At 48.0% G+C, this 26,321-nt stretch overlaps 2 protein-coding genes across 7 annotated transcripts; one reads left to right on the forward strand and one right to left on the reverse strand.

Moving 5' to 3' along the window:
• The first annotated feature begins 4,131 nt into the window (after positions 1-4,131).
• Positions 4,132-11,817, forward strand: LOC136462946 (protein STRUBBELIG-RECEPTOR FAMILY 8-like). 6 transcript variants are annotated; one of them, XM_066461992.1, is made up of 17 exons: positions 4,132-4,609; positions 5,093-5,240; positions 5,344-5,415; positions 5,488-5,586; positions 5,683-5,754; positions 5,842-5,913; positions 6,530-6,601; positions 6,693-6,758; positions 6,855-6,920; positions 7,033-7,427; positions 7,716-7,969; positions 8,647-8,918; positions 9,135-9,276; positions 10,096-10,238; positions 10,319-10,475; positions 10,724-10,889; positions 10,983-11,817. In XM_066461992.1, the coding sequence occupies exons 1-17, from the start codon at positions 4,525-4,527 to the stop codon at positions 11,144-11,146; spliced, it is 2,445 nt and encodes an 814-aa protein (XP_066318089.1). In that variant the 5' UTR covers positions 4,132-4,524; the 3' UTR covers positions 11,147-11,817. The 6 variants fall into 6 exon arrangements, with proteins under 6 accessions (XP_066318089.1, XP_066318090.1, XP_066318091.1 ...); XM_066461993.1 differs by having other exon boundaries at positions 5,851-5,913; XM_066461994.1 differs by having other exon boundaries at positions 5,521-5,586.
• Positions 11,818-12,066: 249 nt separating this feature from the next.
• On the reverse strand, positions 12,067-16,872 carry LOC136466784 (lipoxygenase 2.3, chloroplastic-like). The gene is given in 6 exon segments (XM_066465285.1): positions 12,067-13,530; positions 13,532-13,773; positions 13,908-14,469; positions 14,629-14,894; positions 16,117-16,536; positions 16,589-16,872. Coding segments are annotated over 5 exon segments (2,730 nt in total). The 5' UTR covers positions 16,490-16,536; positions 16,589-16,872; the 3' UTR covers positions 12,067-12,243.
• Between the last annotated feature and the right edge of the window lie 9,449 nt (positions 16,873-26,321).

Genomic DNA, 26,321 nt, shown 5'->3' on the forward strand with positions numbered 1-26,321 from the left:
CCATCACTCCGCAACTTCAATGCATGGGCGTGTCTATCGTTGAACTAGGCAACAAGCTTGTAGAAGGTGAATTGAACGATTGCATTCACGGGCATACCACATATCCCCAATAGCAACTTATTGAAAGACTCCGCCATGTTGCTGCACTAAAACTCGTACCTCCATCCACCGACGTCGTGAGCTCTTGTCCATTTCTCCAAATCCCTCATCAAGCCTGTGAGCCATTGTCTACCTTCTGCATTTGATGCGGTTCTGACCTGCTCCAACTTTTTCTAAAAGTACTTGTCCTCAAGCTATCGAGCAACCTCCTGGAACAGATCAAAGTTATCCTTCACACCATCCTTTTGGAGTAGATTCTCGATAAGGTGCCGAGTACACCAACGATGGTGTAAAGGTGCATACCCCTCTATCTGCTCTCGCACGGCATTAAGTATGCCCTGGTGCCTATCAGATATGACGCCAATCTCCCTGCTAGGCCCAACCACATGTATCCGGACTAGCCTCAAGAACCATCCCTAACTGTCATTGTTCTCCTTCTCAACCAAAGCAAATGCCAAAGGAACCAACTTGTTGTTCGTGTCACAGGATATGGCTATAAGAAGTGTGCCCTGGTATTTGCCAATCAAGAACATACCATCAATGGAGAAGACAGGACAACAGTGTCTAAAGGCCTCGACACACTGAGGGAAGCACCAGAAAGCATGGAAGAATATCTGCCTCCCATCCTTCTATGCATTTGGTTTTGGGATATACACATAATGCATGACTGGATTCACCGCTTTGATTGCATTAAAAAGTACTGGTAGCTACTCATAACCATCCTCCTAGTCCCCATATATCATCTTCCACACTCGCTGCTTAGCCCTCTAAGCTTTACCATAAGTTATCACATAACCTCCATACAACGCCTCAACAGTCCTGATAATTGTCCTAACCTTCATGTTGGGTTCTCCCTACAATATTCCCATCAACCGCTTGGCAATGAGGGTAGATGTCAACTGCCGATGCTTCAGTGTCAGCATATGGTCAGCACAATTGTGTGGCCCGACAACTTTTGTGATCTTCCACTTTTCGGTGACCTTTTGCTTCCTTGCACAAACCCTCCATGGGCAGCGTTCCTTATCACACACAACTGTGTAACGGCGCTCCGCATATGAATGCAAGACCTTGTAAGGTCTCTTTCATATCATTGCAAATGCCTGCAACCATCTCTTCAATGCAGAGAGGTCCTTAAATATCCTACCCTTCTCAATTACCATGTTAGGGCCGGCCTCAGGAGCTTCTAGGAGCTCATCATCATGTCTTTCTGCACACGCCTGATCGAAATGAGCAAGATCGCTGAACTCGTGAACTCTTGGATCACAGTGGTCGGGAAAGATACGCCTCAGCATCTCAACATCACTCTCTGTCAGCTCTCCAGTAGGACGATCATCATCAGAATCAAGAGCCCTTGCCATCTCATATGGCTCTGAATTATTCATAATTTCAACACTATTGGAGCCACAGAATCCATCTCTATAGTGCACTTGCGTAGCAACAGGGGGCACATCCACATTGTCAGGAATGTCTCTTGCAATATAAGTAGCAAAATGAGCAAAGAATAAAAAATGGATGTAAGGAAGGGGGTAAGCTCCCAATAACCATGCGGATAAGACACTTACTCGGATGATTCTGTGTCAAAGAGATCTCATGAGGAGGCTCTGCCACAACATCATGAGTCTGACAAGCATCTCCAACTAGCTCATTGGGGGCAGATTGAGCATCGAGAACCGTAGGTGCAACCTCCACATCCATATCAAGTTCCAGGATGGGAGGGTCGAAGTGTGCCTGCTGACCCATTGGTGGGGAAAACCCATGAGGGATGGGATCAACTAACACCCGACGCACAACCACATCCAAACTTTGGAACTGGCACTTCATAGCTGATCTGACATAGTTCCCCCACTGGTCTGCACACCCAATTGGGATCATCTTCCTTAGGATGTTGGGAGGGGAACCTAGGTGAAGTACACCCTCCACTGCGATGCCATCATCATCATCAGCTCCATGGCAATATAGCTCCTCCCGAGCCCTCGTAACCAACTCACTAAATGAAGGTTTCTCATTGAATAACACAGGCACGCTTTGCATGTCAACAAACTCAATATATCCATAGCGATCTTTTTCCATGGTGCCTCCATGATATATGCTCACTAGGTTGTCCATCTAGTAGTTCAAACAAAAATTGAAATATAGTTCGTTTACTCCAAAGTAGTTGCTATATAGTACCTCTCTAATACATACTAACCAACTACACCCTAAGTATATAAATACAATCTATTAACTACATAGCTAAATCCTACCTAAATAACTATGTCACTAGCTATCTAACTATATTTATCTCACTAACTAAATCAACTAGCTATCTAATAACTATATCTATGTACCTATGTCACTAGCTATCTAACTATATTTATCTAATTATATCTATCTCACTAACTAAATCAACTACCTACATCATCAAATTTACTAGAAACTACCAAATAATCAAAGTAGCACTACAATTCAAGCTAACTAAGTACCTACATTGCATATTCAAAATTTTACCTGTCCAAGTCAATGCAACGAACAGAGCACACGACGTTGGAGACGAACAGAGCTCTGGCGGTTGTTGCGGCTTTGCAGCAGGACACCAGCCCCTCCCCTGAGGGCGAGGAGGGGCAGGCTTGCGGACGCAGGAGCAGGGGCCGTGGTCGTGGCCGGGCGGAGCAGGCCGGGGATACGACGCGGACGCGGACGCCGGGACCGGAGCAGGACGGGGACGCGGAGGACGGGATCGACGGTGAGGTCGTGCCGCGCTGGGAGTAGGGGCCGTGTCGTGGCCGGGGTCGCCGGAGGGAGCGCCTATGCACGCGGCGGACGTGACGAGCCATGACAGAGGAGGCGGCGCAAGCGGGCTGGGGCCGTGGGCGGTCGACACGGCGAGGGCCGATGAGGGCGCGGGCCGGGAGGGGCGGCGCGCGGCGGGCGCGGGAAGGCCGGGGCTCCGCGCGGCGAGCGCGGGACAGCTGGGGCTTCGCGCGGCGGTGGGCGCGGCAGCGGTGGTGGCGCCCTGGCTCGGGAGCGGTGGAGAGAGAGAGAGGAAGAGACAAAGGAAGGGAGTTAAGACAGGGTACGGCGCCAATGATCTTGTCGTCAAGCTCGGGCGCCAATGATCTTGGCGTCAAGCTCGGCGCCAAGATCTACGGCGCCAAGGTGGCCGTCGAGTCACCGCCACGTCTGCGTCGACGCCTATGTCAGCCCAAGACCTAGGCGTCAAACCCTTTGGCGCGAGACATGTAAGCTCGGCGCCACCAACAATGACGTCGAGATAAGGGTCCAGATTTTGAAAGAATACCTCCATGAGCATATTTGTGAAAAACTTTCAAAAAAGTGTCAAAAAATAAAAAATTCAGACTTAGGTGCTACTTATCTCTCTACTAATCCTGTGTTCCATGTTTGGACTAAGCACATTGAGATAGATTTCCATTTTGTAGCGCAAAGACTGCTAGATATTCGATGGATTCATACTGAGGATCAGCTAGCGGATGTCTTCACTAAACCGGTTGTGGCAGCCAAGATTGATAAGTTCATAGCCAATCTCAACCTAGTGGCCGGCTAAGATTGAGCGGGGGTGTTAGCGATATTAGTTAGTCCGATAGGGTTGGTTAGCCGGCGGCTAGCTTTGTTATGCATGCGTCGCAATCTTGTACATAAACATAGGAAATCTTGTTAGGTGTTGTTGAGTCCATCTCTTATACAAGCCACCCCAGGAGCTATTAGGCCCCGTTTAGATGCGGATTTTTTTTCTTCTTGGTTACTGTAGCACTTTCGTTTGTATTTGGTAAAAATTGTCCAATTATGAATTATTTAGGCTTAAAAGATTCGTCTCGCCAATTACAGGCAAACTGTGCAATTAATTATTCTTTTTATCTACATTTAATGCTTTATACATGTGCCGTAAGATTTGATGTGATGAGGAATCTTGAAATTTTTTGGATTTTGGGTGAGATCTAAACGGGGCCTTACTCGTTCTATAAACACGAAGCCGAGAACGTCCGAAAGAGGCATCTCATTAAACCCTATTCTTACAGGGACAACCGCCTTCTTCCGCACTCTTCCTCCCTTCCCTCCTCATTTCCCTCCCAAACCGAAGCCTCCATCCGCATCGGCATCAAACCAAAACCCCAAAACCCTCACCATCTCGCAAGCACCAGCATTATTCCGCAGGCCACGCCGGGCGATTCGCCCCGCTACGGCTGCCCTGCTCCTCCAATCCGCGATCGGGTACGTGATCCGTGCGCGATCTCGCGGGTCGGCGCGGAATTGGGGGAGGAATTCAAACGGTGTCGGAAGTCGGAACTCGGAAGCGCGCGGTTCCCCGGAAGGTTCCAGAACGTTCGGGCTCCCCGTGCTCCGGTCCGCGCTCCGTATTGCCCGAGCCGACCCAGCATTTCGTGGGTACCGGCGCGGCGGGTTTGCTGGTTGCGCGCGCGAGGGGTTGGAATGGGGGCGCCGCGCCACCTCCTCGCCGTGGCGATGCTCTGCGCCTTGTTCGCCTCCGCCGCGTCCTTCACCGACCCCCCTGATGGTGAGTATCCTGGCCCCTCGTTCCGTAGGTTGCAGCCATCCGGCACTTATCCCGTGGCATGCTCTACTCGGCGCGCTTGGGCGTCTCCGAGAGTGCTTGACTGCTTGTCAATTCGGTTCCGAGCGCGCGCGTGAATGTAGTCGCTTGCACGTTGTCTGGCACTCGCTTGCAGCTTGAGGTGGTCCATTCTGGGCGCACCTGTGCGTGCCTCTATGCATGCTTGCTATTGAATTTTGCTCTGTGATGGTTGTCTACGATCGCGGGACCGGGATGGTCATCTGTCCATGCTCACACATGCGTTTAACCCTGGGTACAGAATACTCCGACCATACTTGTTTTCCATTGCTCAATGCCTTGGTGGGATGCAATTCTGTTGTCTCTCTGTGTTTACGGTGCTCTGAAGTTGGAACTTTGTAATCAGTAGGTTCCAACAGGTTTGTTGTATTGTGCTTATTTTGTCACATTTTTTTTGCTGCTTCGCAGCGTTAGGACTTTGGGGGTTATATCGCACACTGGAGTCGCCGTGGCAGCTTTCTGGCTGGACATTCCAGGGCGGTGATCCATGCGGTGAGGGTAGAGGGAGTAAACACTGGCGAGGCATCGTTTGCAAGGGATCGTCCATTGTCACAATGTAATTCTTAAATTAGTTTATTAACTTTTTGATTATTTTTGCTTACAAATTAATAGAAAGCTGATCAACTGGCTTTGTTATTTGCTCTGCTACTCGCATGCAGAAATATTAGCGGGCTCGGAGTTGGAGGATGGCTTGGTCCAGATATGCTAAAGTTTCAGTCGTTGAAAAAGCTGTGAGCTTCTAATTGCCAAGTTTCTGTACTATGCTAGCTGGCTTTGACTTCGCAATTCTTGATTCAATTTAGTTTGTGGTGCTTTTCTTCTCATGTTGATGATAGGGACATGAGCTTCAATAACATTGCTGGTGAAATCCCTCCCACTTTGCCCCCAAATGTGGAATACTTGTATGCCCCTTTTCCCTTCTTTGGATATCACCTTTAACTGACTCAATACTTAAAATATTAAATACAAATTATGTGCCTATGGTTGTTCTCTTGCAGAAATCTGGCAGCCAACAAGTTTGAAGGGAATATACCATCATCATTACCATGGTTGCACTCCCTGAAATATCTGTGAGTGTATTTTTTTCGAATGGAGTGTTTCACATTCTGTAATCTGGTTGTACAATTAACTGACCGATGTGTAACTTTTTGTCACAGGAACTTTAGCTACAATAAACTCTCTGGAGTAATTGGTGATGTTTTTGTTAACATGGATAGCTTAGAAACGATGTAGGTTCACTCATCTTAATTACTCGGTCATTTGTCCACTTGGAAGTGATTTTTTATCTCACTTTGATGTTCATTAGTATAACATTGGCGATAAGACATGGAAATTCTTCCCTTAATGTATGCATCTACAGTAGAAACTACAGAAGTACATTAGTGTCTACACATTCGTTTGCTAGCTTTTATTCATCTAATACATTTGTGGATATGGTCCTTGCGGTTACTCAGTTGTGCCCATACATGTTTTCTTGCATCTAACCGATGGCTGTATGAGGGTTTTATCATTCACAATGGATGGTTTGATATGGTTTGTTCCTATCATGTAGAATATGTTGTGTGTGCTCAGCAAGCTGTCCTAAATGTCTGCACTTTATTTTCTTTTTCTTTTTCTTTTGGTTAAGATCTGTTCTGTGCTTCCTTCAAACAGGTTTTCACCTGTCCGTTTCCAAGGATCCAGTTCATTTTTGCTTGTTGAAAAAGTGCACATTTTGATGCTAGAGCAGTTGTTTCCACCCTTCATGGCATTCTCATATCCTGACCATCCTTGCAAACAAAAATGTCCCAATTTATTTGATCTTTATCGACTCATGTGAAGTTTGTCCCCCATCCTGGTTTTCAGGGATCTGTCATTCAATGCTTTCAATGGTGACCTACCAAGATCGTTTAGCTCATTGACGAACCTTCGCTATCTGTAAGACCGATCTGCCGTTGGAGCCAGCTATTTCATGCACATGGACACAGCACTTGTTTGAATATAGGTTTTCTTTTTTTTGCATTTGCAGTTATCTACATCATAACGAGTTCACAGGATCTGTGATTTTGTTAGCAGGCCTTCCATTGTCATCGCTGTAAGAAATCTGACTGGATTTGTTGCTTAAATATATTTTCCTGCATTTTATGCATCTTAACTCTTGATCCTGATGATCATCAATTTTTTTGCACAGCAATATTGAAAATAATCACTTCAGTGGCTATGTTCCTGGACCATTTCAGTCCATTCCTGAGCTGAGGTATTGAATTCTGCTATGCTTTGCCCTCCTCCCCCACCTCTCTGCCTATCTCTACGTGTCTTGGCTTCATATCTAGCTAAATAAATTATTAACTTTGTGGTCAACATTCCAGGATTGATGGAAACCAATTTCAACCTGGTTTCAAACATGCATCGTCCTCATTTACTAGGAGGACCCCTCCAGCTCCACCTCAATCTCAATCTCCACCTCCACCTCTAACTCAATCTTCACCTCAATCTCTACCTCCACCTCCACCAGCAGCTAAGCAGAAACCAAAGCAAAGGCCAAAATCTCCAAAGCCTTCTTTTGGGTATTCTTCTCTGCAAAATAATAGCCACCATGGGAAGTCACACTCTCGAGTGACAGCTGCTGCAATAGCTAGTGCCACATGTACAGTATTTGTACTCCTCATTGTTGGATTGGTTCTGAAAAGTCGGAAAAGCTGTTCATGCAACCCTAAGAGCACCTCTAACCATGCCAAGACTTTACCAGCCAATATGGAAACAGGTACACATGGGAATTTAAATAGTTCAAGCATAAAATTTTCATCCATTTGTAGCTGATACCGATAGCTAGACTTCTATTTTATTTCCATTACAAATCTAGGATCCCAACTGTAAATCTAGAACTCATCATAAAACCTGGACTGTTCGTTATTTTCAGGGCACATTTGTTAAATGCATCCATGTACAGATGTTTGCTTTTCATTCTTTGATGCTGCGTTGTGCGTTCTTTATTTACAGGATAGACTAAGATTATTTCACATCACTAAAACTCATATTTTCCATTTTACAGTCCCTAAAGCAAATGAGGTCCTGTACTCTTGGAGTTCTCTATTGATTGGCAGTGATACTTCATCTAGTAATGGCATTACATCTGAAAGAGTTCCCAAAATAAAAAGTTGGTTCAAGACATCTAAAAACCTTCTAACTGCAAAACAGTTTCCAGCTGCGGACATTCTAGCGGCTACTAGGGACTTCAATGGAGAATGTTTTATTGGTGAGGGTCTCACTGGCCGAGTTTACAGAGGTGATTTTTCTGATGGCCAGGTATTGTAGTTTAATAATAAATATACAAATATTGTTGTCTTCTCTCTTATGTAGTGTCCTTGTTGGAAAATAGTATTATTAATTGCCACTTAATCTTGAGGAAGATTTTATGACATGATTTAATACAACATGCATTTCAGAGCCCTAATAGATGAAGTGTGCTCTACTGCTATCTCATCCACATATCCACAAATTGATTTTTTCCCTCTGTCTCGGCATGAAAGCTTGCTTGTCAGTGTTCAGTGCTGCAGGCTCTTTCTGCTTTCTTGTTCTGGGAATTCCTATTTACTGCTTGCATGAGTAACAAGCCGCTGTTTACCTATCCGGCTGTGTTGGATAGTGGACATCAGGTTTAAGCAGTTTGGGGAGGGGGTACCCCCTCTGACCAAAGAAAGGTTGTGGTGAGAGGGGTTACTGTGAGGGGAGGAAGCGCATGCTTTTCTTTTTATTGATGTCTTTGAGTCTTGATAAGATGTACCTTTAAGGTGCAAGGAGGATGGAATTTGTAGTGTAATATGTCGCTCCTGAAATAAGTTCTCATTGTCTTAATGCAAATTTGTTCTTCAGTAACATAAAATTTTGTGATTTTTCTAAATATTGAAGTATGGGTTTATCAATTTCCTAGCGGTCATGATCTTCTCTATAATTTTACTGAAAATTTCTCAATATGTTCACAGCTCCTGGCTATCAAGAGGATTGACATGGTAGATCTGTCATTATCAGAACAGGATGAATTAATGGACATGCTTTGGAATATCTCCAGATTAAAGCACCCCAATATCAGTGCGCTTGTGGGATATTGTGTGGAGTTTGGACATTGTGTGCTTCTATATGAGTATGCAGAAAATGGCTCTCTTGATGATATTCTGTTTTCAGCAGCCACAAGATCCAGGGCTTTGTCATGGAAAGCTCGGATGAAGATTGCTCTTGGAGTTGCCTATGCTCTGGAGTAAGATTTAAACTCTGAGCAAATTACTTTCACCTTCTTTCTTTTGTACAGCGTGGTTATCAATTACATATATTTGCACTAATAGGGACTTTTTCTTACTGCAAACACCAATAGTATTAGTTAAGAGTGGAACTGATGATGTACCCCTCTTTAATTTTTGAAATTTTATATGGGCATTAGCTTTCCCAATTTTTATATGTATCTTTATCTGTGCAGATACATGCACTTGACGTGTTCCCCTCCAGTTGCCCATGGAAATATTAAAGCTAGAAATATTTTGCTTGATGCTCAGCTCATGCCCTACCTCTGTGACAGTGGGTTAACCAAGTTAAGCCATTTTGTCAGCACCACAAGAATGGTCAGTGTCCTCATTGTTTCCCAGTTACCAAGGATAGTAGTACTACTTTGTATGTAATCTTTATAGTATGACTATACAGTTATCTATGTCCCCGGTTCCAAATTATAAGTCATTTTGGCTTTTCTAGGTACTCACTCCCTCATTTTCAAATTATGATACATTTTAGCTTTTCTAGATACATTGCTTTTATATCTAAGTGCATATAAAAAATTATGTATCTAGAAAAGTAAAAACGTCTTATAATGTGGACTGGAGGGAGTACATAGATTTTCCTATATATCTAGAATTCTAAACATAGCATATATCTAGGTGCATAGCAAAAGCTATGTACCTAAAAAAGCCAACTTATAATTTGGAATAGAGGGAGTATTCAATTAATTCTAGGATCAAGTTGCACCTTGAACGCTGATCATCCGTTTTATCCTAATACATAAACGATCATGGCCTCTCCTGATTGGGATATGAATTAAAAATAGAAACTGCATCTTATTCAAAACTGAGATTTATCACTGAACATACTCTCGGATGTTGGTACGTATGAAATATTGGTGTAATTTGTTTAGTTTCCTTACTTGATGTTTTCCCTCCAAATATATTAAGCCTGTTAGTGCATTGTGTACCTTAGAACTACTCGTACCCTATTCTCCCAAAAAATGTATGTGATAATAAATATTGTTTTTTCGTTAAAAAAATAGCAAATGTTGCTTTTATGTTTGCTTGCTGAATATTTCAAATTGAATTCCTATAACTCATCAGCTGGCCATTAATGGTTGCTCATTTGATTATGTTCTTTAAAATAACACTTCCTCACCTGAACAGAAGGATCCAGAAGCTATCACCAGCGCTAAAGGCTATGCTGCCCCTGAGCTCAGTGATCCAGGAGCAGATGTCATCAAAGCTGATATTTACAGTTTTGGTGTTATTTTGCTTGTGCTTTTGACTGGGCAAAAGGCTTTTGACAGGTATGTATTCTCGGTTCTCAGTTCTCACTCTTCTGTACTAAAGTTGCAGTCTGGATTCTAAAGGATCTTTTCCTCTTCAGTTCAAGAAGGCAAAACGAGCAGTTTCTAGTAGATTGGGCAGCTCCTCATCTTGATGATCTTGATTCACTGGAAAGAATAACCGATCCGAGAATAAGGGGCTCTATGCCACCTAAAGCCATATCTTCATTAGGCATTATCATCTTGCTTTGCGTCAAGGTAGTTCTCCATTCTCTTTCCTGGTACATATTCGCATTTAACTTTTGAACTCTGCAGACTGTGTAAGTTGTGGAGGAGCGTGCCTGGTGCTAGTTGAAAGGCTTAGAGTTTTTATGTATATAAATCGTCAAGCATTAGGGCTGATAATATATTGTTGCAGCAATTCTAATGACGTAAAGATTGATCAATTAGACTTTACCACAAGTTACAATTACTCATGGAGTCATGGTATTTCTTCCACAATGCAGCAATCACCAGATCTCCGCCCGCCGATGACAATCATAGCAGACAAATTAGTAAAACTTGTCGAATCAACAGGTCTTCAAAAGATTAGCACAACACAGCACTTGGAGGTTGATGCTCAGGACCCCTCTTTCATAACATCCCGACCGTATTTTGAGCGGTCCTCTACTGGTATCTCACTGGATAGTGCTTCTTATTTCTGCTTAAGCTCTTGTCATTACAGATATCAAAGTCTTGATACCTTTGATTATTTTCATCAGTCAGTCAGGGTGGAACAGAGAGCTGCATCTCCCGGTGATGAATGCCTGTCGTTCTTCCCCAATTCTTCCGGGTCTTATGCTGCCTTATCTAGTCGATGGCACTCCAAGTATATCGAGTTCACGACCGTCGCACCTCTATCCGCATTTCTTACCCATGACGATTGGTGATGGTCAAAGCTGCTGTGTTGCAATGCCCTGACTACCAAGGACTGGAAGTCTGGAATACGAGTAGATACAGCCGTTGTTGTCAACGGAGAAAGGAGTAGAGCAAACTCCGTCCAGTCTCTTACCCCTGGAGAAACTGGTTCAATCTTGGTTAGTGGTTACCCGTACGGTTACTGCTTACGCGAGTTCTTTACCCGGTCTCTTTGGGACCAGAGTAATCTGAGCTCACATGGGGTGGGGATGATATTTTGGATGCTCTTTTGTGGTTTGTCCATATATGCATCCTCAGTTTTTCATTTGAACTGTAGCATCTCCAGTTTGACAGGTCGGATTGCCCCTAGCTCACTTCCTGTAGTCTGCTGTATTTTGTACATATGTTCGCTGTCTGTGAAACTGTGGAGATAACAAGTGTTAGCTAGCCAGTGGACATTGGCTTCCAGCGGCATCCGATGATCCGATCTGGCTTGGTCCTGAAGCGCCCATGCCCATGGCACTGGGTTCACATGTTTTCCTGTGAATATTTTTGGACGATACGTGACGAAACCAACATATATCGATCGATCTCTGCTGTGGTGTTCCCGATGCACGGATAGAAATTGGCCAGCCTGTCGTTTGTACGTGTTCTGCTGCTCTGTAAAAAGTGTGGATTATTCTAATTAACACCTCAGGGTCATTTTTACTACAGTACCTCATTTCACGAGGCTGTCGCGGGTGTTTGACAGGTCGGGTTGCCCCTATCTCACTTCCTGATGGTATCTAGTCGTTTAAAAATGTATAAAATTGTTTTACCTTTTGTCTAAATCAATTATACGTAGAGAGTAGTTGCCAAATTTTGAGCTCCCTCCGGGCCGGTTATAATCTGGCGGTATTTCTTGTGCATTCTAAGTTCTAAAGACGGTAAAATAAAAGAGGCTCTGTTAGTAATGTCATGTTATTAGCTTGGTAGTAAATGGTAGTAACTCAAATGTACAATCCATGGTACAATACAATCGTACAGAGTACATTTTATTTGACAAAAGCAGCCTCTGCATGCAATAATGCAACCTCCCAGAGCTGACCGAGCCTGATACCGAGAAACTAATGGTGAGGATGAGTCGAGATCAGATGGAGATGCTGTTGGGGATGCCCCTCCCGGTGACTCCCGGCTTGGAGAAGGGCTTGAGCAGCTGGTACGGCACGATCCCGGCTCCAAACCGGTTTTTGTTCTCCGGGTTGTTGTTGCACTCGTCGATGAATCCCTCGATCTCCCTCATCCTGCCGCTGAACTTCTCGAACGCCGCCTTCACCATGGGCTCCGCCAGCCAGGACGGCTCCGCGAACTCCCCCATGTACTCCTCGTCGGGCGAATGCGACGACAGGATGTCCAGCGTCGCCATGACCCTGATGGCCTGCATCTGCGTGGGCAGCATGTCCAGCAGGGTCGTCTCCGGCTGCGTCAGGAACTTCTTCTTCTCCTCGTCCCGGCCCTCCTCCTCCTCCACGGGCATGTTCTTCCGGATGGTGGTCGGGCGGTTGGGGAAGTAGCCGCCGAAGTGGTACTGGCCGAAGTTGACGGCCGAGTGGTGGGCGGAGGTGACCCACATGATGGTGGTGAGCGTCTCCGCGAGGCTGTCGCGGGTGTTGAGCACGGGCCACCACGGCTCGTCCTTCTTGTCGCCGTGGCCCACGTTGCGCACCTCGTCCCAGAACGCCTTCAGCTCCGGGTCGGCGGCGACGGCCTCGTCGGACTTGTAGTAGACGCCGATGTAATCGGCCGCCCACTGCCTGATGGAGTTCCAGACCATGAGCCCATCGTGGGCGTAGGGGTAGTCCTTGATGGTGAGCTCCAGCTCGCCGTCGTCCCGGCGCACGGCGAGCCCGCGCTTGACGAGGTCGTTGGGCAGCGCCTCCGTGTCGAACTGCCACGTGGCGCCGTACGCCACGGAGCTGAGCTCCATGGCGTACTTCCCCGGCCAGAAGGACTCCTCGATGATGCCGTCGGCGTTGATGAGCGCCTCCCTGGCCAGCGCGTTGATCTCCATGGTGTAGCGGAAGTGCGGGTGCAGGAGGCGGAACACCGGGTGCAGCCGGCTGAGCTGCCGGTTGGCGGCGATGATGTAGGGCTCCACGCAGCAGTGCGTGCGCAGCCAGTGGCTGACCAGCTGGTGGTACCCCGTGTCGTGGGTGAGCACGTGCGCCTTGGCCAGCTTCCACAGCCACGCGTCGGTGGCGTCGGGCCCGTGCGTGAAGACCCGCTTCCACTGCGGCTTTGTCGGCGACTTGGGCCGCGTCAGCTCGATGGCCAGCGGCATGAGCGTGCCCAGGTCCGTGAGGAAGAAGACGGTGCGGGAGCCGTAGAGCGTCGTGTCCGGCAGCTCCCGCACCCTGTGCACGTAGGGTAGGAACACGTACGTCGTGGTAGTCCAGGATGAAGAGCCGCTTCGCCGCCAGCGCCTGCTCCACGGTCATGGCGCAGTTCATCTGCTTCTCCAGGATCTCCTTGGTGATGGCGGACTCCGCCGGGCCGTACACCTCCGAGTCCAGCTTGCTCCTGATGGGGAACTCCGTCAGGAGCTTTATGCACAGCGGGTTCAGCCCCGCGATCGTCTGCCTCGCGAACTCCTCGTCTTTGAACCACGAGAAGCGGTCCCCTGCAACAAAGCAATGCAATGCAAACCCGGCCATTTAGTATTGATTTGCTTCCATTTCCAATTCCAACCACGGGTCACGGGTGCAGTGCAGTGCCAGTGCGGAGTGCCCAGTGCTAGTAGTTAAGCTATCTTACTCTCTATCATCTCCGGGACCTCGAAGCGGAGTACGTGATCGGTGGTGTCCCCCACCAGCTTGACCACGCGCGGGACGACGCTGCGGATGGCGTCCAATCCGGTCTGCGCCGGCAGCGGGATGCCGTCGTTGTAGAGGTCGTCGATGGCCGGGAAGTGCGGGAAGCGCAGCTCCTTCTTGATCAGCAGCGGCCTGATCGCCGGCAGCAGCGCGTGCAGGCCCGAGCGCAGCGTGGTGGCCCCGAACGTGAGCTGCTTCACCTCCGAGAACTGCTCGTCGCGGGGCACGTAGTGGTGCCCGTCGCGCTTCTCCGTCTGGGGGTCCCTCTTGGTCCGGGCGCGGCCGGTGCGGCACCGGCGCGGGTAGGGGAACCGCTTGCGGCCGCCGAGGATGGGCCGCTGGTGGTCGGGGTTCTTGTCCGAGTCGCCCAGGTCGTTGTACACGTCGTAGTCGTAGACGCGCTCGAACGCCTTGCGCTCGCCGCTGCCGTCGCCGCGCAGCGCCTGTAGGTCCTTCTTCCTCAGGTCCTCCAGGCCCTTGGGCGTGTCGGACGGCAAGTACGACTGCAACATGCACGGGAAGACGTGCAGGAAACAATGGTCATCATGCCGCCATCGATAGATTTGTGACCAGTCATGTTTGTGACCTTGAGGGTCAGTGCCATGCATCAATGCATGGTACTACTGTCTACTGGTACGTCGTACTGCTGCAGTGCTACTGACCTTGAGGGTGAAGAAGATGCGCTTCTCCGGCTTGTCGAACTTGGGGTGCACCCAGGAGTTGCAGTCCAAGGTGACGGCGGTGCTGCTGTCGCCGCCGGTGACGAGCTTGATCTCCCTGATGAAGATCTCCTTGTGGTGCTCGTTCTCCACCAGCACCGCGCCCACCGGGCCGAACGACGCCGGCACCTTGAACTCCGCCTCGTAGTGGCCCTCCCGCAGCGTCTTGTGCGCGAACGCCGTCACCCGCGGCTTCTCCAGGCCCGTCTCTGCACACCCACCACCACACACATGCTCAAACTCGATCAGATATTTTCTTCGTTTCTTTCTTTCTTTGCTACGTAGTCATCTACAAACTCTCGTCTAGTCGTTATTATGGCGTCTTGCGCCTGTGGTAGTCTGTCCTTTGTCCTTTGTGGAGAGCATCTTAATTAATATAGGATTTGTCTAGGTGACATTAAAGCCCCTTTGTCACGGCTCATCCAAAACGGCTTCACCAGTGAAGCCAAAAGCCGGTGAAGTCAGAAAAACTAACTTTTTACGGCTTCTAGTTCATTTTAACCCCGGCTTACAAAACGGCTTCACGCTATAGTGCCTCGATTTGCGCAAAATAGATGAAGCCGAAGCCGGCATAAGCCGTGCCAAAGAGGCCCTAAGTTGTTTTGGTCCCTCCTGTCAACTGAATTTTTCTTATACACTTACACTATCTTATAGCTATATTTACACTGACTTATTACTATATTTACATTGACTTCTTCAGTGTAATTTATTATACGCAGAGATGTGTAATTTGAGGATAATACAAATATATGCCAAAATTTTCAAAAAAAATTACAAATGATTTCTATGGATTCTAGATATATATCAGAGAAATATATATCAAATTGTTCATAAATTATTCACAAATTAAAAAAAAACAAACTCGCGGTTGTATTGTGCATGGTACAGGAAGTACGACACGTCAGGCGTTGCTTGGCCTTGTGTTAATTCTCGAGTCTCGATCGTACGTGCTCCTAAGCAGCACGGCAGATGGATTCGGAAGACGGCAACAGGCACGTATGTACACGTCAGCAGTGTGAGCACCCAACACAGCACGTACGCCGGCCTAGAAATCGGTTGACTGAAGAGCCTAAATCACCCGGTTGACATATAGCAATACTGTTAATATATCTATATATACATATATATTTGAACTAGATAATATTATTAGCATTCACATCTATCCACTTTTACTAGGTTTAGCAAAGATTTCGTTTAGTCACTAAGCAATATCATAGCCATGGAGATATATAGATATAGCAAGCATCCATTGTTGGAGCTAGCTAGGTTGGAGCAGCTAGTAGCAGCATGCATGCATGGCGCCAATCCATCGTTGAAGTGGAGGGGGGGGGGGGGGGGGGGGGGGGATAGATGACGCGTGTGTGGCGCGCGTTCTGTGTCGAGCCAACGACGAGATGAGGTACGTACGGACGGTATCGCTGCTATACTCACTTGCGTCGAGCTCGGAGCTGACGAGCTCCATGAGCAGCGTCTTGCCGAGGAGGTCGCGGACGTCGTCGAGGGCGCGCCCGAAGTACATCTGCCCGATGGCCGGCGACGCCTCCACGGTGGCCGACACCGTCAGCATCCGCTCCACGGTGACGGACGCCACGGCGCCGCCGACCTCCTCGGTGGCGCTGCAGCTGATCCTCGGCAGCCGCATGTGCCGCCGGGACGACCGGGACCGGGAGGAGGAGGACACGCCGCCGCCCCTCCGCCTGCTGGCGGCCGCCGCCGAGGGCGACGACGACGCCAGGCGCGGGCCGACGACATTGCTCTGGTGCGCGGGCTGCACGAGAGGCTGCTTCAGGTTCAGGTTAATCATGGCGCGCGTAGATCAGATCGGACTGGTGGTTAAGCAGCACCCAGCAGCTGCCCCTGCCTGTAGATCAGATCGGACTGGTGGTTAAGCAGCACCCAGCACCCAGCAGCTGCAGCTAGCTGTGAGCGGCCGGCCTGTGACTGAAACTAGCTAGTAGTCGAGAGATGTGATGCTACTGCTGCTGCTTGGAGTTCAAGTGCTCTGTGCTTATGGCTGGTGTGCCGCGGCGTTGTGAGCATATATATAGCGAGCTTGATGGAGAGACGAGGGAGTTCGATGCTGGGTAGAGATGCCGTGTCGCACGTGGGAAATCGGAATATCAGCGAGTAGTTTAGTGTGTGCCAATGCCAAGCTCGCTCGCTTCTGAAACCATCTTGCCCGGGAATGGCTTCTACCTGGTAGCTTGGAGATTGAAAGAGGGGATAGAATGATGCTGTGTCTGTGTCTGCTCGTTTTTTGCGTGGTCAGTGGTCACCAGGATGACCATGCAGCGCTGCCCCCTCTCTCTCTCCCTCCGTGTGTGTGCGCGCGCGCATAGAGGGACAAATGGGCCAGGCCCGGCACGCTCCAAAAAAGCACAGCCGGCACAGCATGAAACTCATAGTACCAGTGCCGGCACTCATAGTGCCTGCCTAGGTCCGACTCCTGCCTGTAGGGCTGACACGGGCACGGCACGGTTTTTGGACTGACACTATCTTGCCCGATGTATTTCAGCTGTTGGATGCATACGTGATGAATCAGAACCGTTGGATTTAAAGCACAAGTATATAAGCACCTCCCCCATCTCTCCCAAACCCTAACCTCCTACTCTCTCTCTCTCTCTCTCTCTCTCTCTCTCTTCTCTTTTCCTCACGCGTACCGGCAGGCGCCGCACTCGCAGCTGAGGGCACGCGACCATGGACGGGTCCTCGTGGTGGCGGCGCGCAGCCGAGGGCCTGTGGTGGTGGCATCGCCGCACATGACGGCGCGACCGGCAATGGCGGCGTGGAGCTCAACGGCGTGTCCCAACTATGGCGGCGGTGGCAATGTGGCGCACGACTGCGCATGCGGCGACGGTGCATCTCACGGTGGCTGCAGCGACCTCGGGCCAACATAGGTCTAGTGGGCCGTTGTGCCCATCGCAAGGCACGACACGGCTAAGTCCACGTAGTGTCATGCCTGGGCCTCAACTTCGGCACGACGGCACTATCAGGCACGGCTAAGCCATCGTCCCATATAATGTCATGCCTAGCCGTGTCGTGTCCAAACGTGCTAGTGCCGTGTTTGGGCGGCCCTGTTGGCCATGTATATGTGTGTGTCTGGACTATGTGTTTTGACGATGAGTTGCTTTCGTTGTACATAAAGATGAAATTAAATGAGGCAAAAACAAGACCAAATTATTTTATTGATTGAGCTATTATTATTGCAACTATTTCGTTCTGGCTAAAAGAGTTGATGCTGCATCACTAAGGTATACCATCCAAAGGTACAAAGATGTGCAAACCTTTTGAGAAAAAAGACCATAAATTAAGTGTTTGCAAACACGAGCTAACAACGTTTGAAATTAAACGGCATATGTATGTGACCATTCTATGTTTATGGTGGAGGCATTTTTACCAAGATTTTTACTCTAATAAAAAAAGGTCCCTTTGTTTCTCTTTTTCTTAGTCTTCCTTGTATTCAAACCTTGGGGGGGGGGGGGGGGGGGGGGGGGCTTTTGGGGCTACAACCCGTATGTGAGCCTAATTTCTTCATTAGACCACTGTTACTTAGTCTCAAATCACTATTAATCTCTAGCTTTAGCTCTAAATCTTTATTATTTAGCCCTCCTTTGTCTCAATCCTACATCCGCCACTGCGTACGTCGATAAAACAACAACATGAGGTTTTGTGTTGATGCTAGCTACTAGCTAGTAGCATAGTGATAGGTTCGTAGTATTGGAAAGCTGCAACGCTACAGCAATTGTTGGCCAGCAGCTAGCTAGTACGCGATAGTTACCCCGCGTTACCAAGGCCAACCTCAACCGTATATGACTAGCTCCAAGACAATTTTTTCAGTAATATTAGCTTTCAGTTTCAGTATAAATATGAATGGCCCTACATGACATATCTATATAATTTTTTCCGATGGAACAAGAGAGAGAAAACCCCTACTGAAAATTTTATTGAATTTAGAATGTACGTATGAGACTATCTTTTGACTAAGAGATAGCTTCTCTCGTTATTAAAATATAAAATAATATGCTTAGAGCTAACTCATAAGTTACCATTTGGAGCTACCCTAAGGCTAATGCTATCTCTTCAACCTTTAGTTCCTTAGTGGAAACTCTTAGAGTTTATTTGGAATTTGATTGCACTCGTATTCACACCTCAATCCATATGTGATGGAGTGTTGGAGTCACATACGGACTGAGGTGAATACACATATAGGCTGAGGTGAGATTAATACGAGTTCATCTAAATAAACCCTTAAGCTAGCTCGAAAAAATAAACTATTTTAATTTTGGATAAATTTATAAACATAATATTAACATTTATGAATTGAAATATATATATATGGCAAAATATATATTCTATGATAAATATAATGATACATATTTAATATGTTAAATATGACTCCCTTTGTCCCAAAGAACTTGATGTTTTAGTTTTGTCCTAAGTCAAAAAAAAAACTATCTAAAGTTTAACCAAATTTAATACACTAGAATATTAATGTTAGTGTTACCAAATAAGTATCATCAGATTTGTCATGCAATATATTTTCATAGTATACTTATTTGGTATCATAAATGTTAGTATTTTTTTTATAAATTTGGTCAAACTTAAAATTGGAACAAAACTAGTATTTGGTCAAACTTAGAACAAAACTAAGTTTTTAGAACGGAGGGAGTAGTATTTTAAACAAATTTAGTTAAAATTAAGAAGGCTTGACTCAACACTGTTACAACCTGTTTGTTCCATAGAATTGAATCAAGAATAGTTACATTCGAGTTCAGATTCTTAATAATTGAAGTGTTACCACTGGTGAGAGCTTGACGACAACATTAGGGTATCTCACAAGGAGCTTATTTTTTGTGTCGGGATTCACGAGAGATGAGTGAAGGAGATCAGACGAGTGTGAAGGAGATCAGACAGCGGTGGCTATGAATCTCACTTTCCATTTCTTACTGTCTTGCTTTCCATTTCTTGCCCTCTGAATTTGACACAGTCTGTCCTAAAGATTTGAAATTAAAAGTGGTGAAATATTAGCCAAATAGTCCAGTTCACAAAGTAGATTGTGTGATTCAGCCCAAACGAAAGGATGTCCTTGGAATTATCCTTTCTATGGGACAGAGGTAGTAGCGGTGTAGCACGAGGGAGGATGCGGAGGAGCATGCATACAGATCGAGGCAGGGTACAACTTTCATGTCTGTCACCCGGCAACCCATGTGAGAGAGCATGTCATCGCCCATTTGGCACCTCTCTCTGATCCATGGTTCACAGGTCAGCAGGGGGTACACTGGCATAGCCACGTACGTCTGCTAGCTTCACATATACCAGGCGTACGTCCAAGCCCGGATGCACTACAGACTACACACTAGATACACAGCAGTACTCTCCAGAGTTCAATTCATACAAATACATACAAGTCCAAAGATAAATTAAAGCAAGAGCAAATTAATAGTAATGGTTGTCGGTTCAAGTCTCCAAGAACCATGCATATGTTGTTTTTGCCATTACATATTACAACTCAGACACACTCACAACGCACGCACACTCACCCATATGAACGCAACACACATACTCGACCCCTATGAGCATCTTTAAAGACTAGGCCGACAAATCTTTGAGATTGACGAAATCACCACATGTGCCTCGCAGTCAACGGAAATGTCATCCACCACTAAAAGAACAACGAATCCCGACCTGAGATGCTACTAAGGTTTTTGCAAGCACTAGGCTACATTCATATATGTACACAAGGTGCATGTGAATATGTGATGAACATACATGTCATAGGGAGCTCATATAAACTACTAGTTTTTTTTTTGCGAAGATAAACTACTTGTCGGTGTTTCGAATAAGCACCGGCAAGTAAATTTATAGTTATGCACGTTAGGCCCGGATGGTGCGCTAATGGACACAAGATTTATACTGGTTCGGGCTGAATGTCCCTACGTCCAGTCTGTTGCTGCTCGTGTTATTAGCACCGAAGATGGTTCGTAGTAGGGGGTACAAACGGTCGAGAGAGGGACTGGTCCCAAGTCTCTGATGGAAGGGTCGAAAGGATGCCAAGAGCTTGATAGCAGCTTGACTGTGTGTGTTGTGTGTTCAAGAGTCGGTCGGCTCCGACCGAAAGGGTCGTGATCGGAACTTGGCGGTCCTGTGGGTTGGGGAGCGTTGATGTCGATCTAGTGAGTCTGGGCTTCAAGAAAACGATCCCCCCTTCGGGGGAGGGAGCGCATCCCCTTTATAGATGAAGGGGATGGCTTACAGGTGAGAGAGGGAGAGTATAGATATTTCTAAATCTTGCTGCCTATGGTGATGAAAACTGGATAATGGTGTTGAAGCCCCCCAATACTATCGATGTCGCTATAGGATGTCGGATGTGCACGGGAGGTCGAGCTATCTTCTTCAGGAAGGATGACGTCGGTACCTGCAAGATACTTCTTGATGCCTAGTGGCATATGAGGAGTCGTGCTACGTTCACCCGGTATGGCAAATCCTGGAGCCCATACCGCGATCGATGTCCAGAGACACGCGGGGGGGCTTACCATATGGGAGTTTTCTAGCGGCCCTATAATACTTTGTGTCAGGGGTGGCTGCAGAGCACTACTTCGTGCAGGGTAGGGGTCCCTGGTACAGTGGTGTTGACTTGTGAGTCCATGCATTTTGCCTTTCTCCGCACGTCTTCGGGTTCTTTCCGAGCGGACGTCCCTGGTCGGATGGCTCCAGTCGGCCCTCAGTGCGCCGTTCGGAGAAGAGCGGTGAGCAGGGCTTCCCGCGAGCCCCGGTCGCGGGGTCGGAGCAGGAAGCAGCCTGTGGGCAAAGCCTTTTGATCAGAGGGGGGTGTCCGGAGGGCTGAAGCGAATACTCCGATCTGGTGGACCCGAGGGGCCATGATGGCGGGTGCTGCTTCCCCTTGGGATCATATCGCGGTGATAGCATATCCGTCATTTGTGGAGGACGCGAGTCTTTTTCTGGACCGTAGTGGTTTGTCGTATGTCCACGTCGGGTTCCGTGCCTGAGGTCTGAGGCGGCGCCCACAACTCTGTAGGGCGAAGAGCACTCGCCCACAACACTTCATTCAGGCTCTGCTACGCCTGGAAGGGTCTAAAGCATCCTCCCGTCGTTCCCTGGCAGTACTTTTCCTGTCGGGGCGCAGAGTTATGGACTCCTGGTATAAGTTGTTTTGACTTATGAGCCATGCCTTGCCTTTCTCCTCACGTCTTCTGGTTTCCTCCGAACGGGGAGCCCCCGGTCGGATGGCTCCAGTCAGCCCTCAGTGCGCCGGTCGAGAAGAGCGGTGAGCAGGCTTCCCGCGAGCCCCGGTCGTGGGGTCAGAGTTGCAGGGTCGGAGCAGGAAGCAGTGCTGTGGGCGTCCCTCGGGCGAGACCGAGCCCGTCCCTCGGGGGGTCGGGCGAGGCGGAGTCAATCCCTAAGCTCTCGGGCGAGGCGGAGAATAGCCTTAGCCCTCGGGCGAGGTGGAGCTAGCCCAAAGGCGTCGGGCCAGGCGGAACCAAACTCCCGTCATTCGGGCAAGGAACGTAGCGGCGTCCTTGTCCTTCCAGAAGTTTTTAACGTTCGATGGTTATTAGTTCCATCTCCTTGGGTACCCCGGTATTAAGTCCCCCGACACTACTGGTATTCGATATAAACCTAAAATATTACTGCTACTGTATAGTATAGATTTTAAGAAGCTTATACAAAATAATCTACCTTCAAAGATTTGTATAGGTAAGCATGACAACATGCATCATGTGACGACAAGTTAAATTGTCTATTCCAGTATGTTTGCTCATGTTGTACATGCAATTAATAATATTCTAAAATCTACGAATTAACCATAATATTATGATTATATGGAAGTACGGGAAATAATAAGTAACGTAATGGTCCCGTTTGGCTTGCTGAATTGTGGCTGAAAACTGGCTGAAAACACTGTTCTGATTGAATTCTTGTGAGAGAAAAATATTGTTCCGGCTGAAAAAATAAGTTGAATAGTGTCGTTTTTCGGGTAAGCCGAACGCGGCCAATGTACACTGTCTTTCTTGATTTGGAGAAACGACACATGCATGAAACATGAAATTCGAAACTAGAGTCCTCCATGTTGGCTACTCATGTTCAAACTCTCTACCACCTTACCATCCTTGAATCTCCACTGGCTTCACGTGTGAATGAATGGGAGCTGCTCTATTCGGCAAGCACGACGTAGCACATACCATCCATGCGAATGCGTTACTTTCAGAACGAGCTGATATTTGTGTCCTGTGTGTGCGATGGATGGGTGAACCTTGATGGCACACATACTGAGGCACCACTACACACAAAAAAACTCGTACAGCAGCCGGTTCGTAATAACTTCCTCACAGAAACTGAGCCGGCTGTATGCACATACATGTGTGGGACACTATTAGGGATGAAAACGGATCGGATATCATTGATATTACATTTGTTTTCATATTTCTGTCCGGATTCAGATTCGAATACGGATAGTGTCACCAAGCCGGATAGGATACGATTAGATATCGACATCATAAATATGTGATTTGAGGATTTGGATACGGATATGATATCGAGTGTTGAATATCCGGACTCGGATACGGACAGATTTAAAACCCCTCTAAACGAATTCGGTATCGAATACGTCGGAAAATATCCGTACCATTTTCACCCATATGTGGGAGTGAGAACCGCCGTTCATGCTAAGAACGGGAGTAAATCATTTTCTTTTGTTATTTTGTACGGAGTAGTTTGGTGTAACACCCCTCGGTGTTACATTGTACAGTTTTTACTAAAACACCGCATGAGCATCATACTTGTGTGTAATATAGGGTATAAATCAATATACGACACTTGAAAATGTTCATCTGAAACAAGAAACAAATGCTACATGTCATGTCGCTTTATATCGTTTAAGGTTCTAAGTGAATTTTTATTGAACAAAATGCTATAGAACGCTTATGCGAAACTTTGGTAAAGTTCGTAGTACAAACTTCGTCAGGCGACGATAAATACGTGCGGTCGAGGATGGGGTTCGCTAGCTAGTGTATCGAGTGGCTCGGGAATGGAATTCGACTCAAAACCTTTTGAAGTTTAGTCATTTTGCGTAAGTCCGAAAATGGGTCGACGAAGCCATGTTCGACAATTTTCGTAGAACGATCGGGTTAAGAAGTAGCTAGATGTTTTGGCTTAGTTCGATAGCCCTATGTACCCTCTTGAGGATAGAAGAGCTGGTTTAGCTACGGGATCATCGGTAGGATTTCCAATAGCTTTAAAAAAGCCGTGCAAGTCGGAAATATTTTGAACGGAGCCACGCTGGCCGCGGTCACCGCCTCTGCTTGCCTGGCGCCGGGGGGCTACTAGACCCCAGCACGTGCTGCCGCGTCGCGCGTCCTCATTGCCGCGCTTGTGCAAGCACACCCGCGCGCGTGGCCCTTGCGTTGCTGGCCACAGCCGCCTGCCACCACGCGTTGGCGCGCAGCTCGCACCGCCACTGCTGCCGTGGCGCGTCCTGGATGCCTACCCGCGCCCTGCCCATGCACTGGCCGGACTTGCCGCCGGGTCCCGCGCTGCAGCTCGCGCTGTCTTTGCTGCCCGGCACACCACGCCCACACACCCAGGCCTTCACTGTCGCCCATTCTCATTATGCTCAGGAGATCAACCTGGGGGTGATGAGCCAAGGCTTCGCGCCTGTCTATGAAGACGCTGAGCTAGATGAGATGGAGAAGGCGGTGGCTCCCCTTGCGTGGAACCTGGCGGACAAGCTGAAAGAAGAGGTTCTCCCTTCGCGGAAGTAGTTAGTGGAATTGGTTTGATAAACACTTATTTGTAACATGTGAACAAGTGTCAGTGCTTTTGTGTCCTAGAAATGGTTGCGTAAGTCTCGTTTCGTTTGTTTTGATCTTACTTTCTCTTTTTGCGATGAAAAAGATTTAGACAATCGACCCTTCCGTTTGTTAAGACCATAGGGCCCGAGGTTTTTTTTAGGGGAAACTTGATTGTGCTGGTGAGCAAAATTACCATAGATGTCTGGGCGTGGGCCTTTTGCGGTCTTACCAGTCTGTTCCGCCGAACCTTGCCCCTGGTCTTGCTGTGAAGAGGAGGTCAAATGTAATATTTTCTCAAAAAGAAAAGAAAGGAGGTTCCCATACCTTTATTTGATGATTGCTGCGTGACCGTGCGTTATGAGCTTGCTAACGGGGATGTTCGGACAGAACGCGCGCTACCCCATCCTCGGTTTCCGTGGCCAAAGGGGCTGAGTTGACGACACTTGCCTTGATGGCTCGAGTGTCGCGCTCAATGAGCTCGCTAACGGGTATGTTCGTGTGGAATCTGGATCCATCATTCGCTGATGGGGTCGGCAGAGCCCTCATGTGGCATTCCACTACTTCTGAACATGCCTCCCGGTAGATGCCCGAGCCGTTCGTTGGGCTCAGGTGGCCCGTTGGCCTCTCCTCGATGGAGATTATGTGGGTCTGGCTCGAGGTTAGAATCGAACGATAAAGGTCAAGATGTCCCTGTCCGCTTCTGAACAGGGTCGGGCAAGGCCGCTGGGGCTCATTTTGGGTTTTCTCCCCTGGCTCTGTTTGACACGAGGCGGCCTCGAGCCCTTCACGGGCCAGCCTTCGAACCCCGGTCAGACGTCACTCATATTAAATGAGGCAGCTACCGCTTCGTGACGCGACACGAAGCGTTGAGATGCAAGGGTTTGCATATGCAATGTTTGAATGCATGAATTTAACATATAGTTTAATCGAGACGAAAGCGGGGGTCGGTAACGTTACCTTGGTGGTATGAGCCATGGGAAGCTCCTACCAGACATGTCCGTGCTAGGTTCGGGTCCGACGTTTGCGATGAGGCCAGTGTAACCTGCATAAGTATCGTGATTTTTTGTTTTCGTCTCTCGGTGGCAATCCAAGCCGTACGATTGACTTTTAAACGATCTGTCAGCTTCCCCCCGAAGGGGGCTCTGTAGGCGGACCACTCCAAACTCCTTTCGGGAAGGAGGGAGCTAAGGCTAGGGTCTGGTGGTTCGTCCAGTTGTACTCATCGTTGTATTCCCACATGCCGTGCTTTTGGTTTCCCAAACGTAAGGAGGGGTCGGGCTAAGAGGGTGTTTAAACAAACATGCACCCTCGGCAGCCCCCGAGCGATGTCCGTGCCCCTGCCATTGCTGGGGTCGGAGGCCCAGTAAAGAATTTAATACTCAAAGTAAGTAAACATGGGTACTTATCTTTCAATTGGTCGTTCGTTCGTTGTTTTGCCTGGGCTGCCCGATCAATCCAGGAGGCCCGTTGGACTCCCCCTGGAGGGAGGTTCCATCGTTGGGTTGTTCCATGGGCCTTTCACCTTTCCTCCGCTACTGTGCCCCTTCTTTAAATAGGGAGGGGGAGAGGAGTTCTCGCCCCATTCCTAACCAGCCTCTGAGCCGCCACCACTTCTCCTTCCTTTCCACCAAATGCGGCAGTTCCTGAGTAAGAGAGGGTGATGCGAGGGAGAGAACAACTCACATGTCTGCTTGTGAATCCGGAGCGCGATGTCGAGCTAGAGGTCTTCCCACGTAGATGAGATGGTGCGAGCCGCCCTTGCTGTGGGCGCACCACTACCACCGATGGAGGAGGGGCACTGGAGGGCGCCGAGCATCGTCGACCTTG

This window comes from Miscanthus floridulus, chromosome 7 (assembly GCF_019320115.1).
Source record: "Miscanthus floridulus cultivar M001 chromosome 7, ASM1932011v1, whole genome shotgun sequence".
Lineage (NCBI taxonomy): Eukaryota > Viridiplantae > Streptophyta > Magnoliopsida > Poales > Poaceae > Miscanthus > Miscanthus floridulus.